Source organism: Labrus mixtus, chromosome 3, assembly GCF_963584025.1.
Source record: "Labrus mixtus chromosome 3, fLabMix1.1, whole genome shotgun sequence".
Classification (NCBI taxonomy): domain Eukaryota; kingdom Metazoa; phylum Chordata; class Actinopteri; order Labriformes; family Labridae; genus Labrus; species Labrus mixtus.
The window spans coordinates 13,810,073-13,824,725 of NC_083614.1; the positions used below are offsets into that span (position 1 = coordinate 13,810,073).

General features: G+C 40.1%; 1 protein-coding gene across 5 annotated transcripts in view; it reads right to left on the minus strand.

Moving 5' to 3' along the window:
- osbpl9 (oxysterol binding protein-like 9) overlaps positions 1-14,653 on the minus strand; it is a 30,090-nt gene that overhangs the window by 2,501 nt on the left and 12,936 nt on the right. For 2 of the 5 annotated variants that reach the window (XM_061032460.1, XM_061032488.1), the window contains 17 exons: positions 11,303-11,398; positions 10,696-10,743; positions 9,390-9,419; positions 9,248-9,298; positions 8,679-8,717; positions 5,290-5,383; positions 4,305-4,409; positions 3,106-3,265; positions 2,777-2,889; positions 2,416-2,534; positions 2,118-2,203; positions 1,813-2,014; positions 1,331-1,415; positions 969-1,079; positions 809-872; positions 593-733; positions 408-486 (listed from right to left, as the gene is read on the minus strand). In XM_061032460.1, coding sequence (XP_060888443.1) covers positions 408-486; positions 593-733; positions 809-872; positions 969-1,079; positions 1,331-1,415; positions 1,813-2,014; positions 2,118-2,203; positions 2,416-2,534; positions 2,777-2,889; positions 3,106-3,265; positions 4,305-4,409; positions 5,290-5,383; positions 8,679-8,717; positions 9,248-9,298; positions 9,390-9,419; positions 10,696-10,743; positions 11,303-11,398 — 1,623 coding nt within the window. Of the gene's footprint in view, positions 1-407; positions 487-592; positions 734-808; positions 873-968; positions 1,080-1,330; positions 1,416-1,812; positions 2,015-2,117; positions 2,204-2,415; positions 2,535-2,776; positions 2,890-3,105; positions 3,266-4,304; positions 4,410-5,289; positions 5,384-8,678; positions 8,718-9,247; positions 9,299-9,389; positions 9,420-10,695; positions 10,744-11,302; positions 11,399-12,370; positions 12,544-13,682; positions 14,099-14,653 lie in introns of those variants that run through there. The other 3 variants (XM_061032497.1, XM_061032479.1, XM_061032469.1) reach the window with 3 other exon arrangements.

The window sequence follows — 14,653 nt, forward strand, 5'->3', positions numbered from 1 at the left end:
TAGGGACTCGGGTTGGGAACCGGAGGTTCGACGTACCGGCACGGACCAAGTACGGAAATTGGCCCTTGAGCGCGGCACTGAACTCCAAAACTACTCTTGAGCGCTCGCTGTGGGAAGCCCCCGCACTCTGAGACCTCTACATTAATGCATGTCCATAGGATCCAGTTTGTGCATGTGTGTGTTCATGTTCATTAAAACAGAGTGTAAAAACTAAATTTCCTCTCGCGGGATTAATAAAGTATAACTTATTATTATTACAAATCTGGATTCCTTCCATGCTCTTCACCAGACACATACATCGTAGCACACAAAATCTCTAAGTTTGATTCAACTTAAATTGTTAAGTTGATGTCTCATTTAATAGTTTTATACCCTCCAAACTTCACAAAAAGAAAATAGAGACTCACTCCTGTTGCCAACTTGGAATACATCACTCCGTTCCATTCTCCTTCGATGGAGCAGAAAGACTTCTTGTCATTCGGTGCACTGATAGAGAAACAGATATGAACAATGATAGATGTTCAATAAAGTAGGTCAGAGTCTATAATTCAGTCTCTCAATTGATTAAAAAAAACAACATTTTTTTCCTTACAAAATCTCAGCTGTAATCCTGTGCTTCTTCCCTCCGTAGAAAGGTTTGGTGTGGAACACAATGGTTGCACTGTAGCCTGACTTGGAGCAGGAGATGTTGCACTCCCCACCCAGCTCCACCCAGGGCACAGTCAGGATGGACCTGGACAGACAGACTTAGGTTAGTGAAGCATACTGTACGTCAGTGACAACACACAGAAATAATAACAATACGCACCTGCCATATCCGTTAGGGAAGGTGAGGATGTAATGCTCATCGTGCTCCAAACATGACACACAACCTTGAACAGAAACAGTAAAGAATGGTCATGACGAAGGCTTTTTAAGGTACACACAAGTTCTTATTTAGCAGTGTATGAAGGACTGCTTTGTGGTACCTTGGCCAATATTGTGGACACCGATTGACATGCCAAGGAACTTAGACTTGGTCCAGATATGAGCGTTGAATTGGATCTTCTTATTTAAACACTCCGCGTAGAATGCAGAAACTGCAGGAAGAACAGAGAAAATACTCAGGAGTTTGTAGGAAAAATTTAACATTCCTGTAAAATCCAGTGAAATAAAGTCACCAATCATAAGCTAGTGCCTTTTTAAATCAAACAATGTCCTTTGCCCTATCAAGATTCAGACACTCTAATTCAACATATCAGCAGACTCTATATGTTTTCATATTCTTGACCCTTCAAGTCAAAAAGCTTTCACAGTTATGTTAATACTCAGAAGTAGGATTCACACATACTGGGTGGGTGGTGAGAGACCTGCTCTGCCACAAAACGCACACTGTTGGCTGAAGACCATGGAACTGGTCCCTCTGATACCGTCTCCTGGAAGGTGGAGCGGAAGAGAGGAAGCAGACATATATATAAATAAGGGCAGAAGGTTTTCCATTTTCAAAATATGAGAAACCAAAATAAGAGACTAAATATTAAAATAATAGTTTTTAAAAAGTTAATAAAATGCAGGGAGTTCTGACACACAAAGAACAAAGTGTGTTCAGTAAAGTGTTTGAAATAGTGATTATAACTGCTGTTGTCATAAATTGAATTTGTGTAACAACATTACATGAAGTGTGACAATGGGCTAATCACCATGCAATCTTTGATTTGGATGAACATTGTTTTTTCACACACTAATATTTAACTTTTATCCATTGGTGATGTGTAAAAGTTGTGTAATGTGTCCCATTAAGAAACACAATGCTGAACCATAAGAGGTTTTTACCTGAGGGGTTACTGGTCTGACCATGTTCAGGGAAGGCTCCTCTGTTTCACTGGGAAGATCCCAGTGGCAGAAGAAGACTTCTCCCAGGATTGGGTTATAAGGTTTCTTGGCCACTGAGCCTTTCCTCCCTGCATGAAATGCAGACAGGTACCACTTTACCACTTGAACCATGCGCTCCCGGGGCTCCGGCTGCTCAGCGATACTAGTGGAAGTCAAACAAAAGAGTTACATTTCTCTGCTTGTGATGCATTTGAATATCATTGTAATAATATAATTGTTGCAACAATGAGAGAGAAGACCATTACCTTACAAATAGATCGGGATGTGCAAAAAAGTCTGCGTACATTTCTAACAAAGATCTCCTTTCTAGAATGAAGGTAGGCAGGACAACCTGTAATAAATAATGAAGAAGAAAAAACTTAAGCTGTGTGGGTTGTTCAAAAGAAACCGCCTGCACAGGTGATGTTGAGTAGGTAAACCATAAAGGACCATTTCACTAAGAGAAAGCTCGACAGAACCAAAAAAAAAAGATGCCAAGACTTCAGTCCAACATGGAGGAAGTCAGGCTCTTAAAACTACAACAAGTTGGTGAAGGGTCTTTACCTTGGTGAGGTCCATGCCCAAACGAACTTGAGAGAGAAGATGCATGATGACACTCTTGTGCTCCTCCACAGACTCGCCCTCCCCGTCATCGTCACGGTCATCGTGACTATCAAACGGATCTGAAGACAAGATCAGAGAACAAGTGTCTCATGGCTGTGGCAACATTAAGTGTCCTGCAGTTTCATGTTTAAAATGTCACAATTTTTAAACCATGTTACAAGGACTGATCTTATTTATGCTACTGGGGTCAGTTACTGGACAAAAAAAAAAAGATGGTGTAATAAATAATTACCCTGTCCTGTTCAAAAGTTGAAAAAATAGTTGCAATATATTCGTGTGTTGTCTTGTTTCCCTTTTTTACCTGCATCAGTTGTGCCGTTGGACATGGACGAGTTAAGGGACTCTGTGGTGTCTGGTCGTTTCAAAGCCGTTTCTGCATTAGTGAGGGACGAGGCAGCTGGAGGCCCTGAAGGACTGAGGGCAGATAGAGGGAGAGAGAAGGAGGCAGGAAGCAGGAGAGATACGTTGGTAAAGAATGAGAAGGAATGATGCTGCCTTGGCAGCTTGATTTATATTTGCTCTTCCCACCTGAGCTGTTAAGTGTTATTATTACAGTGCTGCCTTCAGCCTCTGAAGAATTATATTCCCTGAGTGCAGTGTTGAAGGGAGGCAGAGCGATTCTTTACTTACTCTAAGCAGTGTTTGGGGGACATGCTACTCTGGTAGAACTCATCCGCATCGTAGAACTCATCCTCACTGGAAGAATAAGAGAAATCTGGCACCGAGTGCGATGGGAGGGGCATGTGAGCTGGGGAGGCGACGCCACTGCTGGGGCCTGACGGGCCACTCCCTGACAGGGAGAGAAAAAAAAAATTGTCATGTGAGGGATCCGTTGAAGTGTTATCCTTTTAACTTTGTGGATCTCTTTAGTCAGCTTCTTCACTTGTGCCGTACACAAATCATGGTCAAATCAACATAGTGTAGCCCAGGACCCGATGTCCTGGAAGCATCAGCCTCTATTCATTCATTTCTCTAAGCAGTCCAGTAGGTTGTGTAAAATTGCATCAATCTGTCAGTAACATAGGGACGGACTCCTCCGCTGACTATATTGACAGTACACTCAAGCATGCAGCAGCTTCTTTAGTGCACAGCACAGCGTTTTTAGACTGCTGCCTCAGCACAGAAGACAAACAGGCATGTTCCTCTGCCTTCACTTTCTTTTTATTTACTTTATGTTCCTGGAAGCACCTCTCAGTGTGGAGGAAAGCAGTAATAATTTATAACATCATTACTTTTACTCCTGTAGTTGAATTGTTAATATATTAGCTTTTAAACTAATAGAATTAACAACTACTGTGCAACCTGTAACGTTGAAAAATACTTCACAAGATTAAGACAAAATAACATTTTAAGCTCATATTTGGTTCTTCAAATCAGCAGTAGATATATAAAAAAGCCTTTTCATTAAGGTTAAGATGATCTGATATAGTCAAATACACCAGAACAGGTTTTAATGAAGCATGGGGGTGATTTTTTTTCTTCATGATACTGTTTCAGTGGTAATTATTAAACTCTGAACCCTTAAATGAAAGTCAACTCCTTGAAATGCTTCCATGAAAACTTCTTCTAGTAATGAAGATCACATGACCCAGGACCAGGACCACAACTAAATAAACTCTGAGTTTTTTTAATCTATTTTCTTACTACAGTAAATATGCAACTCTGGAAGTCCACGAAGTCCCCAAACTAGAAAAATAACTTTTCTTAGCTCCTTATATTCATTTTTTTTCCTTTCAATCAATAGAGAAATGTGTGATTCACATCAGTTAACTAATTATCAGTCCTTACAGATTTGGCTCATCGGCTGCATGTGTGGAATGAACTCTCACCTGTGCTGTTAGGAGTTGGGGTCTGCAGACTGCCCATCACTGTGATGACGGGACCAACAGATAACGTTGAAGGCCGTTGGTCTGATTTACACACCTGAGAAGCGTCTTTACACAGAATAAAAGCACACGAGTCAGCACAGACAACCCCAAAATTAAGCCAATTCACCATAAAGCTACTCCACAGCCTGAAATTAAGAAGGATGAGAGAATATGTAGACGCCACAGACAGAGGCTTCATCTGTGAAGGGGATTACACAGTGTATTAAGAGACCCAAATTAGAATGGCCTACTTTGCATGGTTCATTTCCGCAGCATTTTTAAACTGTCTAGTCACAGTCTTCTGGCCAAAATAGCTCAAAAATGAAGTCCGATCTGAGTGATGGTGTTAAATGTAATCAATTGTTTGCTGACTGAAATTACTTTTAACATTAGAACCGAGATCTGCGTCAACACTATATCAATAAATAATGCGTAAAAAATAAGATGAAATCTAATTAATATTTGTAAGAATCATAATAAATAGCATTTAAAAGGACTTTGCTGTTAAATGTCAACACTCAGGAACTTATCCTGTATCCATTCACTTAAAACTCTGAAATAACTTCCTTTTTTTTTTTTACCATGAACAATACCAAAATAGAACTTAATTCAAGTTTACTTCCCACTGCCTTCAATATAAAACTGAAACATTAGAATTTAAAATTGTTGTTGTGCAAAGATATATTGATTTTTATTATCTAAGTTGATATTGTTAGAGATTTGTTTAAACGGCTTTCCGACTAAACTTTTCTTTGCGTTTCATCTTAATCAACTTCTTTGCAGATCTGTCAGCTGGAGGAGTTCAAGTGTGACCAGCAGGGGGAGCTGTTGCCAACCTCTCAGAATGATGATGTTAGTCTCCACGCAGATGTGTAAATCAAGCACATGGAGACGCACATTTAAATAAATATAAGAAATGTAAACAAAAAAGGCAAACTTCTAGAACCTGTGGGTAGTGTGGTCTGTGTTGGCATCGTGGTGTTGTCTACAGGAGTGTCCAGAGGGGGCTGGTAGATCCCATCCACTGGGTTAATGGTGCTCTGGGGGAAACAAACAAAAAACAACAACTGATATCAACATCTAAACAGCTCTCTTTAAGTGACATCACACAATGGTTCCAACTAGAACACACCCACGACACTGCCTGCTTTGCTTATCTAAAGTGTTTTTTTTAACACACAGTAAACCTTAAATTAAAAAATGCTATACACAGTTTAGACCTAGACTTGACCTATATATTTTTTATTGCCACACCAAAACATATCCCCATGTTATTTTTTGAACTTCCAGGTAGAAGACCGGTAGCTTATTTGACCAGTCCACATCTAAAAGCAAATACAGGCACACGCCGACCACAATGAGACACCATTTCCTTTAACATGCACATCAGCTGAATGGTTAACCTACTCGACAACAAGAACAGTGAAATCAAATATTCGCCACCTGGCCTCAAGAGATCAATTTCTCTCCATTTTGTTTGAGTGTGAGGCTAAAGAGTGGAGTTTCCAGGTTTACCCTTATCAAATCAAAATGAAACCAACAACACTAGCAGAAACCTAACACAATAAATAACAGCTCCTCCTGAACTCCAAGCAACCTCCCCGTCTACAGGGGAGTTAATTAATTCCACCGGGCTGCAGACTAAATCTGTAACATGTTTTAACTCTCTGGCCCTTGATTTCCCCGTGGTTATAACCTGCTGGGGCTGCGTCATCTGCAGGTGTGGTCTTCCCCAGAGCCACCTGAACATCATACACAACACACCACAAGGAGCACATGTACAAATGAACATGATAGCTTGAGGAAATGGGGTCACTGGCATCACTGACAGGACCACCAACAGACAGGAAAACCAACAACAACATGAGCTAGAGCAAAACTGTATCGACCTATATTCAACAACAACTAACCTCGGGGCCCTTGGTTGCACTGAAATTAGATCGAATCGATGTTATTTGTAACCTATAACTGAAACTTGACCTGTTGTCAGTGATTCTTACAGCTTATTCTTTTCTCTTAGCAAGTTATAATGAACTCATGTGAGACTAACAGCAACAGTCACAGTGAGTTAATATATGGCCAGACACAAGTCTGCATGGGTGAAAACACAGGAGTATGATAGAGGGCCAAAGTTGGACGAGAATAACAATAAGCAAACAACAGACCTTCACAAATGCAGAATGTAACACTGAGTATGTTAGATAAAAGTTACTGAATGCAGAGGGAATCTCATTTTTCTGAACTGGAATTTTTTCCTTCCACTGTTACATTACCCCCCCCCCCCTTTCTGTAACCAAAAAACACAACCAAATATCATGTAAACAAGCTTAGTCAGATATCTCAGCTTAATTTGTCACCCTGCTCATACACGTGTCGATGTTGTTGTTATTGTTTTTTTTGTTATTGTAAGGCTTCTTTCCTCCACTCCTATCTCCACAATACTCAATGTTTCCCAAGTCCATGTGCCTCTATGAAAGTAAGACGATGGCTACTAATTATAGCCAATTCTAGACATTTTGTTCCGTCATTGTGGGACCAGTGTGTGGCCTCGCAAACCAAAGCTGAATCCTAAAGCAGTCAAAGGAGAGGAGTTCTTGTGATGTGCCGAGTGACGGCTTAAAGTGCTGTGTCATCATCAGTATATTATTTTGTGGACTCTTATATTAATGCAGAAGATGCTCAAGATGCAGAGCAATCCTCAACCAATCATAGCACCCACAGATAAATACTGAAATGGCTCCTGTTGTGCTCCTCCTTGTAAATGATTCCTGCACTTAGCTGCGATTCCCTCAGTGCTGCAGTACTTGACCAGATCAATCAAACATGCTACTCTTTACGCAGGTCTACAATGCATTTATCATTCGCTCCACATTATGGGCAAATGGACAACGTGACTGACATTTTCATAATGTTCTAAGGCTGCAAATACTACTTTAGCATACAGCTTATGGCATATAGAAACATGTGCGTTAGATGTGTGGAAGAGCTTATGTGTGCTATTAATACTACTTGATGCAGTACTTAATGATCGTGAGATTAAGTCAGCTATAAGGGCAGTACAGGCCTATGAAGAGTGTGTCCTCTATGAGATTCTTCTTCTATGTGTTAGTTCATTCCCTACAAAGTGTTTACCGTACATCACATTACCAACCACTTTCCAAAAGCACACATCAAGTTTCTAGATTTTCACCTTTTGTTTACACGCTCAGTTCAGATCTGTGTAGGTCTAAGATATCAAAACAATTTCCTCCAGCCATAACCTTTGCATTACTTTGGTGTAAAAACCTTCTTTTTACATTTTGTTTATTGTGATATGTAAACAATCAAGGTTCAGGGAATATATATTTCACAATATTGTATTGTATATTTTTGACAGATTGCATTGCAATGTCAATTGTCATACTGTGTGAAACAACTTGTTAGAAGTCAGGTCAATCTAAAAATGTGTATGGTAGGCTTTGGAAAAAGACTTGTCGTTGGTGTGATTTGTAGATAAAACATGCAAAGCTCCTGGTGTGGTTCTTCACATAAAGACGGGACACCTGCAGGGCCACCCAAAGGCTCCTGAACTTCTACGGTTCAATAAGCAGGCAGTGTGTGTACAAGACAAATGAATGGTGAATTAGTTGACTCTAACTATTGAGTGTGAAGTGCAACAGTCTCTCATATTCAGGCATGCAAATAAATACATAATCAACATTTACACCCAATTCTGCATCAATGTAGAGCTGCAACAATTTATTTTCTACAATTGATGAATTGATTATTTTGAGTCAAAGAAAAGCTTAATTTCTCTGATTTCAAATTTGAATTATTTCTGGATTCTTTTATCTTTTCTGACAGCAAAACTGAAATCATACGATTAAGAATGTCAATTTGGGGGTTTGGGAAAAAAACCCAATCTATTTCATTTCATATCTTATCTCATTTTATAAATTTCTGTCGTTTTACAGATCAAGCATCTCATCCATCAATTGAAAAACAATTGGCAGATTAATCAACAATTGAAATAGTTGCAGCCCCACAAAATGTGTACATTTCAAAAGTTTGCAGACTCACAGACTGTCATTTACAACCTGATGAAGGAAAGAATAATTCCCAACCGTTTATAAAGAATGAATTCTCAGAAGACACCAGCTATAATAATCTCAGGAAAGTGTTGTCAGAAATAAGGAAAACAGCTTGAGATAGAGTTTATTTCCAATCTAGAGGGCATGCACTAAACAGATCTGATATTAATGGTTTTCTACAGTGGAGAGTAAATTAAGCAAGAAGAGAAAGTTAGCAGTTGTTTTGATTTCAATTTCTGTCATGGACGGAGAACGTCAAACTTACTATAAGTCCGTTTGCGTGTTGCTGTTCGTTACTTTGGTCCTTAAAATTTTGAAAAGACAATGTTAGACTACTTTTGTAGGAGGGTTGATGAATCATTTCATAAAGCATCCTGAGCATCTGTGGTATAGAGAGCAATGAGATCCTTCCCTCTCATCACATGGAGTTCAATATATTCATGACTTTTGCCACACGCAGTAATCCTTTCATCACATGGTCAAAGAAGGCCAGGATCACACTACTATAAAGTAATTTAAGTGTTTCCTTAAATCTTTTTTATGAATGTAAGAGTTCAGAGTTGAACACATTCCACCTCACAACCGAATGAAACAGAAACAGTTGCTACACTTCCCTTGAAGCTGAATGGAACATGTGATGAAATGATTACTGGGCAACACCCTCATCAACCACCGACCCAGATAGCAAGTGTAAGCAGGGAACTACCCCAGAGACACACACAGGGCAACACACAGTGCACACAGCAACATGGTCTCACAAGAACAGTGATTATGATGAAGTGGGAGAAACAAACTACAGAGGTTAATCATAACATGTGCTAACATTGTGTTTACCTTGGCGATTTGCAGCAGTACAATACAGTGCTTAATGGACTCTACCATGCTCTGAAGACAAAGAAAGAAATAGAATTTAATTACAAGGAAATTACTTTAAAAACTCAAAGACATGAAGAAAATGTGTTAATTTCACACTTACACAAGTCGTCTCTTTCAAATTCTCAATCTTCTGTAGAAAAGAAAAGGAAAACGGGGCGTTAAATTCAAAAGTTACAAATAAGAAGTTCAGAAGCAGAAGTGCTGATGCAACCGGTTTAACAACAAACAAAGAACAGCTGGTAGAAAACCTCAAGGTGACGATGTTTCAATAACAGTAACAGCTGTGTTTTTCTTTGGAAATCTACAGGACTATTTGTTACACTGCAGAGATCAGCGACAAACAAGTCAGAGTGACCAAATAGCAACATTATTCTCAGGGATGACGTGAATCACACAGCTTCTGGTAAAAACACTCAGACCTGAAAGTGAACTGTGAGTACAACTGGTGTGCCTTACCAAAATAAACCTGGTTTACAGGAGTGAAGGGTATTACAAATGTTTTTAAAAAAGCTATTAAAGTAGGACAACTCTTGTGTCAAACTCAGATCAATACAGCTCTATAGCTGTGATCTATTCTTTGATGAATCACTGCACTCAAAACGTTCCTGGTTACAGCTTGTCAAATGTGACCTTCTGTGGATCTGTTATGTTTTACTTGAATGAAGTCAAGTATCTTTGGGTTTGAGAGAGTTGATTGGATAACACAAGACATCTGAAGAGACAACATATGCTCTGGAAGATTATTATGAGGAAAGAAAATATTTAGCACATATCATTTGTGAATATACAGTTGTCATTAGTTCAGCTCAGAGGTCTGTCAGTTAGTTTGTTACATGGCTGAACAAAAGGTCAAACTGTACAGACACTGTCACAGTGAATATAATACTATATCAGTGATACTCAACCTGAGGCTCTTGAGCCACTTTTGGGACTAGTTGTGGCTCTTTTAGGTCCTATTTGGGAAAAAAAAATCAAAAGTAATTATTTAAAATTGAAATTATTCTTTGCAAGTCATGTCACTGTGTTTCCCACCGACACTTTAGGAAAGAAAGAGTTTTTTTGTTTGTGGCTCTTGCAGAAATATTTTTTGGTCAATGTGGCTCTTAAGTCTAACAAGGCTGAGTACCACCGTACTGTATGATATGGAACCCTTTTACTAGATTTTCAAGAGAGACAACATCTTTGCTGAGAACATTTTTTATCTAATGTTTACATTTTTTTATTGGAAGATGGCTTAAGTCTAAACAGCGACACATCACAAATCTGCACCAGCCGACAGGTATCATTTTTGCTCCACTGCCTGTGTCAGCCTGCCTCGCCTGCTGTTAGCCTCGGCTCTAATGGCATTAAGAACAGGCGACCAGAGAGCTGAAACACAGGGACAGAGCAGCACTGCTGGTACTCACTCTGCGTGATTCATCCTCTTTGCAGTCCTTGATCTTCTCATCAAACAGCTGTGAGCGAGCAAGAAGAAGGCATGAGAAAAGGGGAGAAGAGAGTTGATATATGTTCAGAAGGTGACTCAGTTCAGATGATGTGGTTCAAAATAATGAGGTGGCAGTTTGAGTTTGTCACCAGGACACAGGGGACAGGGAGGACACTTGCAGTGTTTTCATTTAGATTTTCTGCCTGAGACAGAATGCTTCTGCTTCATTAAATATGTGGTTTTCTGCTTAATCACCATTCTACCACAAATCTTAATTCTGATCACTTCTGCTTTCAAAGAGGGGAGGTGATCAGCAAGGAAAAAGAAGAGAATAATAAGGGAAAGGTAACGGCAAAAATGCAAGTCATGCCTTGTATTAAATAAACTTACAGGGCCAACCAAAAGTCATAGTTTTAACAAATTACCTCACCTGTTTGGATATCCTTTCAAATGATCTTTAGTACCCCTTGATTTTTAGCTCAATACATAAAAGTGAGTGGCAGATGTCCTACATTTCTTAAATATAATCAAAGTGTACAGAAACTCCAGGTATGATGTTGTATAGGTGATGCCCCATCGAGTCCTACCTTTAACTGGTCAATCAGAATCTGTAGGTAGGCGTCAGCTTCTGCTAACTTCTTATCAAAGTCTTGAACACTGGGGACAAATCCTGTCTCAGCCTCCTGCAAATAAAGAATCAAACACAGCAGAAGATGAGTGCAGCCCTATACCCAAATCAAATGCCATGCAAGATTTGCATATTCAAAGTAAAAACACAGCCACTACCAATAATATTAGACATGTATTCGCATATTATCCATTCATAAAAAAAAGAGCCCGTCATGGTCTCCTCATGGCCAGGTAAGCTTTGTAAACTGTAACACAAAATGGGCGACAGAAACATCAACAGTGCAGGAGAATCTTCCAGCAGTGTACTGTACTGGGAGAGATCTGAATACAATTGTTTAAAGGCTAGCCGACATGAAAGGCCTGCAGGTCTGTCTGTCTGTCTGTCTGTCTGTCTGACTGTGAATTTCAGGCTTCAACAAAACTGAATCAAGCAACTCAGGTCTGGAGAAAGTTAAGTTAATGTTAAATATGCAAGTGTATCAATGGGTTGTGGTGCACTTAAATTCATTGTTTGTTAATTAGCTCACCGTACTAGCCCCAACAGGATCAGAAAGGCAGATTTCACACACATATAAGGAAACTCAGGCACAGACATAATGTCATAATGTGTCTCATTACATAATGTCCATTAAAAGGTAATTACCAGAGGACTGAAAGGACAGACATGCATCTGTTTCTATTTGCCAAATGGAGAACAATTCAGTGTCACATTTTTGCTGTGACACACCAAAATCAGGAGACAGGAGCATATAAATGTACAGACAAGAACATCCTTCAAAAAATATACTAATCATAATATGTAGCCCATCTCTATCTATGTCAAGGACACTCAACACATCACAAAAACTCCTCTCAATTAAACCAGAATCATTTTTAAGATGACCACCACAAGATTTATTTTCAACACAGCCTGAAAAATCCCAGAGCAACATCTCCAACGAGAAAAAGCATTGAGATGAGTTAATCTGAAAACATCTGTAAGAATCAAAGTGGAATCTTGTTAGCAGATCAAGCTCTAATCAAACCGTTTTGGGGGATTTGGCTGCTTTGGATTTCCTGCGTCTCATATCCTTGCGGTGTCCTCCTGACTCTGTGGAAGCTTTTCTAGTTGATACAGACGACCTCACAGGAATGTGAAGAAAAGCCATTAAACAGCAAAACCATACTAGCTTTATAGAGAACAAAGTCTGAGTGAGCATAGCAGTCTGCAGTTAACTGGCCAAACTTCCTCAAGAGGATCAAAGGTTCTTCCAATAGAGGCATGGCTACAGGATATAGCTGGCCAGGTGAGGGCCTGAGCTAAAATCTAATCAAACATTCTGATTGAGAAAAAAGTGCATGTCTGTGTCCTGTCTCACATTACATTACACTGGACAATCATATCATGCTGGATGAATTGGATCTTTTTCACTTGAAGCTGACAACAAAACAAAACAATCCAAACTTACAAGTGCTAACGTAATTATGAATTTTGGACTCATAGTAAAGTTATGCCATTCAAACTCTGGGTAAAGTGGTGTTTAACTTATTGACCTTACCAATCTTACATAATAGAATTTACAAAATAACACAAAGACCTTTTCAAAATCGGAATACAACACCCACACAGATCTTTGTAACACCACTAAAAAGTCACGAGTTATAAGTTATATACTTTTCAAAAGAGTTCACGTTTACAACATGGGGTATCTTCCACTGCATTTGTCTCGCACAGGTTACTCTATGTTTTTATCAGCCATGTTTTCATTTTAGGCCTATACAGGAAACTTCATAAGAAACATTTGAGCAGGAAAATGAAGCTGACATGTTAAGAACAAAACAGGGCTGTAAAATAAGACAGAGCCCCAATTACTACCTTGTGAACACTCGCTCGTGTTTTGTCAACACACTTCAGACAAAGTTTGGAAGCAGAAAGTCAGAAGAGGGTGTTGGTTTATAAGCAGCCAGTGTGCCACCGTGTCACAGTTCTCCTCACTTCATCTGTGCTCCTAAAATATTCCCCAAGCCTCTGCACCTTCTCTCCCACTCATTCAAGCAGACCATGTGTCCCTATGTGTGTAACTGTGACATTGTGAGAATATTTAAGGGCAGCCTGCAAAGTCTCACACATAAATGCTCACAAACCCACCCCACCACCCTAGACTCTACAAACACTGCCCTCTCACCCTCCCCCTTCCCCTGTTTCTATTTGTCTTTCCACGCAGTGTGTCCCACTTTAAAATGCTGCTGCCCCAGCAGCGCACTGCAGCCGTATAAGTTCTCCTTGCTGTGGTGCAGTGGCGTTTGTGTGTGTGTGTGCGTGTGTGTGTGTGAAAGAGATTTTGAGTGTTTACTTACAGGGTGCTTCGCTCCAATGGACATGCTGCGTTAAACCTTGTATATCTCTCCCATCAGGCCATGTATGTAACCTGACACAAGACCGTTTTCTCCGTTTCTCTGCGTAATTATGTCTTTATCTCCCAAAAGACACAAACTAGTGGCTTTGGTTAAGTTAACGTTCCTCCTTCCTCCTCCCTTTCGCTGGCTCTTTCACACAGAAACTGAAAACAATCTCCTCCGCTTAGTTGCTACTGCAGTTGGCCAATATAAACTACAGCAGCCTCCAGTCTGTGAGTTAGCTTTGCAGCCAGTGTGGCTACAGTATATCCTTCGGCAGCAGCTGAGCGTTTGGTATGAAAGCAGACAGGGCTGAGTTAATCCAAGACCCTCCCCTGGCAGGAAAGGCACACTTCCTCTCACGCAGGCAGAAGAGAAAACACACAAAGCAGCAGCAAGTGCTGACAGGGACACACATTAACCGCCACTCTGATTGGCTCAGGCTGCAAAGGCAGATGTTTGGTTGATCAAGCAAGCAGGTCTCGGATTTGTCACTGCTGGGTCACATGATGCTACGACAGCAGGGCGCTAACACTGCAAGGGTGTGTGTGAGTGTATGTGTGCAGGCAGACGTAGCACGTCACAAGGATTTGCCACAGGGGGAGGGAGGGAGTCAGGAAGAAGGTGGGAGGGAGAGAGAGCATATTAGAATGTTGGTCATGAGGTTGAAAAAGGAGGAGGAGATGGGTGGAAGGAACTGGATGTGGAGGATAGGAGGGTAAAAAGGAGGAAGGTTTGCTTTTGGGGTTGAGAGCAGGAAATAAGGTTGGCTAGAGAGAAAACAACAGGGCAGGACAAGCACAAACAAAACGGGCCAAAAGTCTAAAATACTCATAAGAAATTAGAAATGTAAAGGTGAAAAACAGGCTGACAAGAAGTCAGTAGTAAACCAACGAGATAGCTGTTTATCCAAAATAAATTCTCTGGATCTG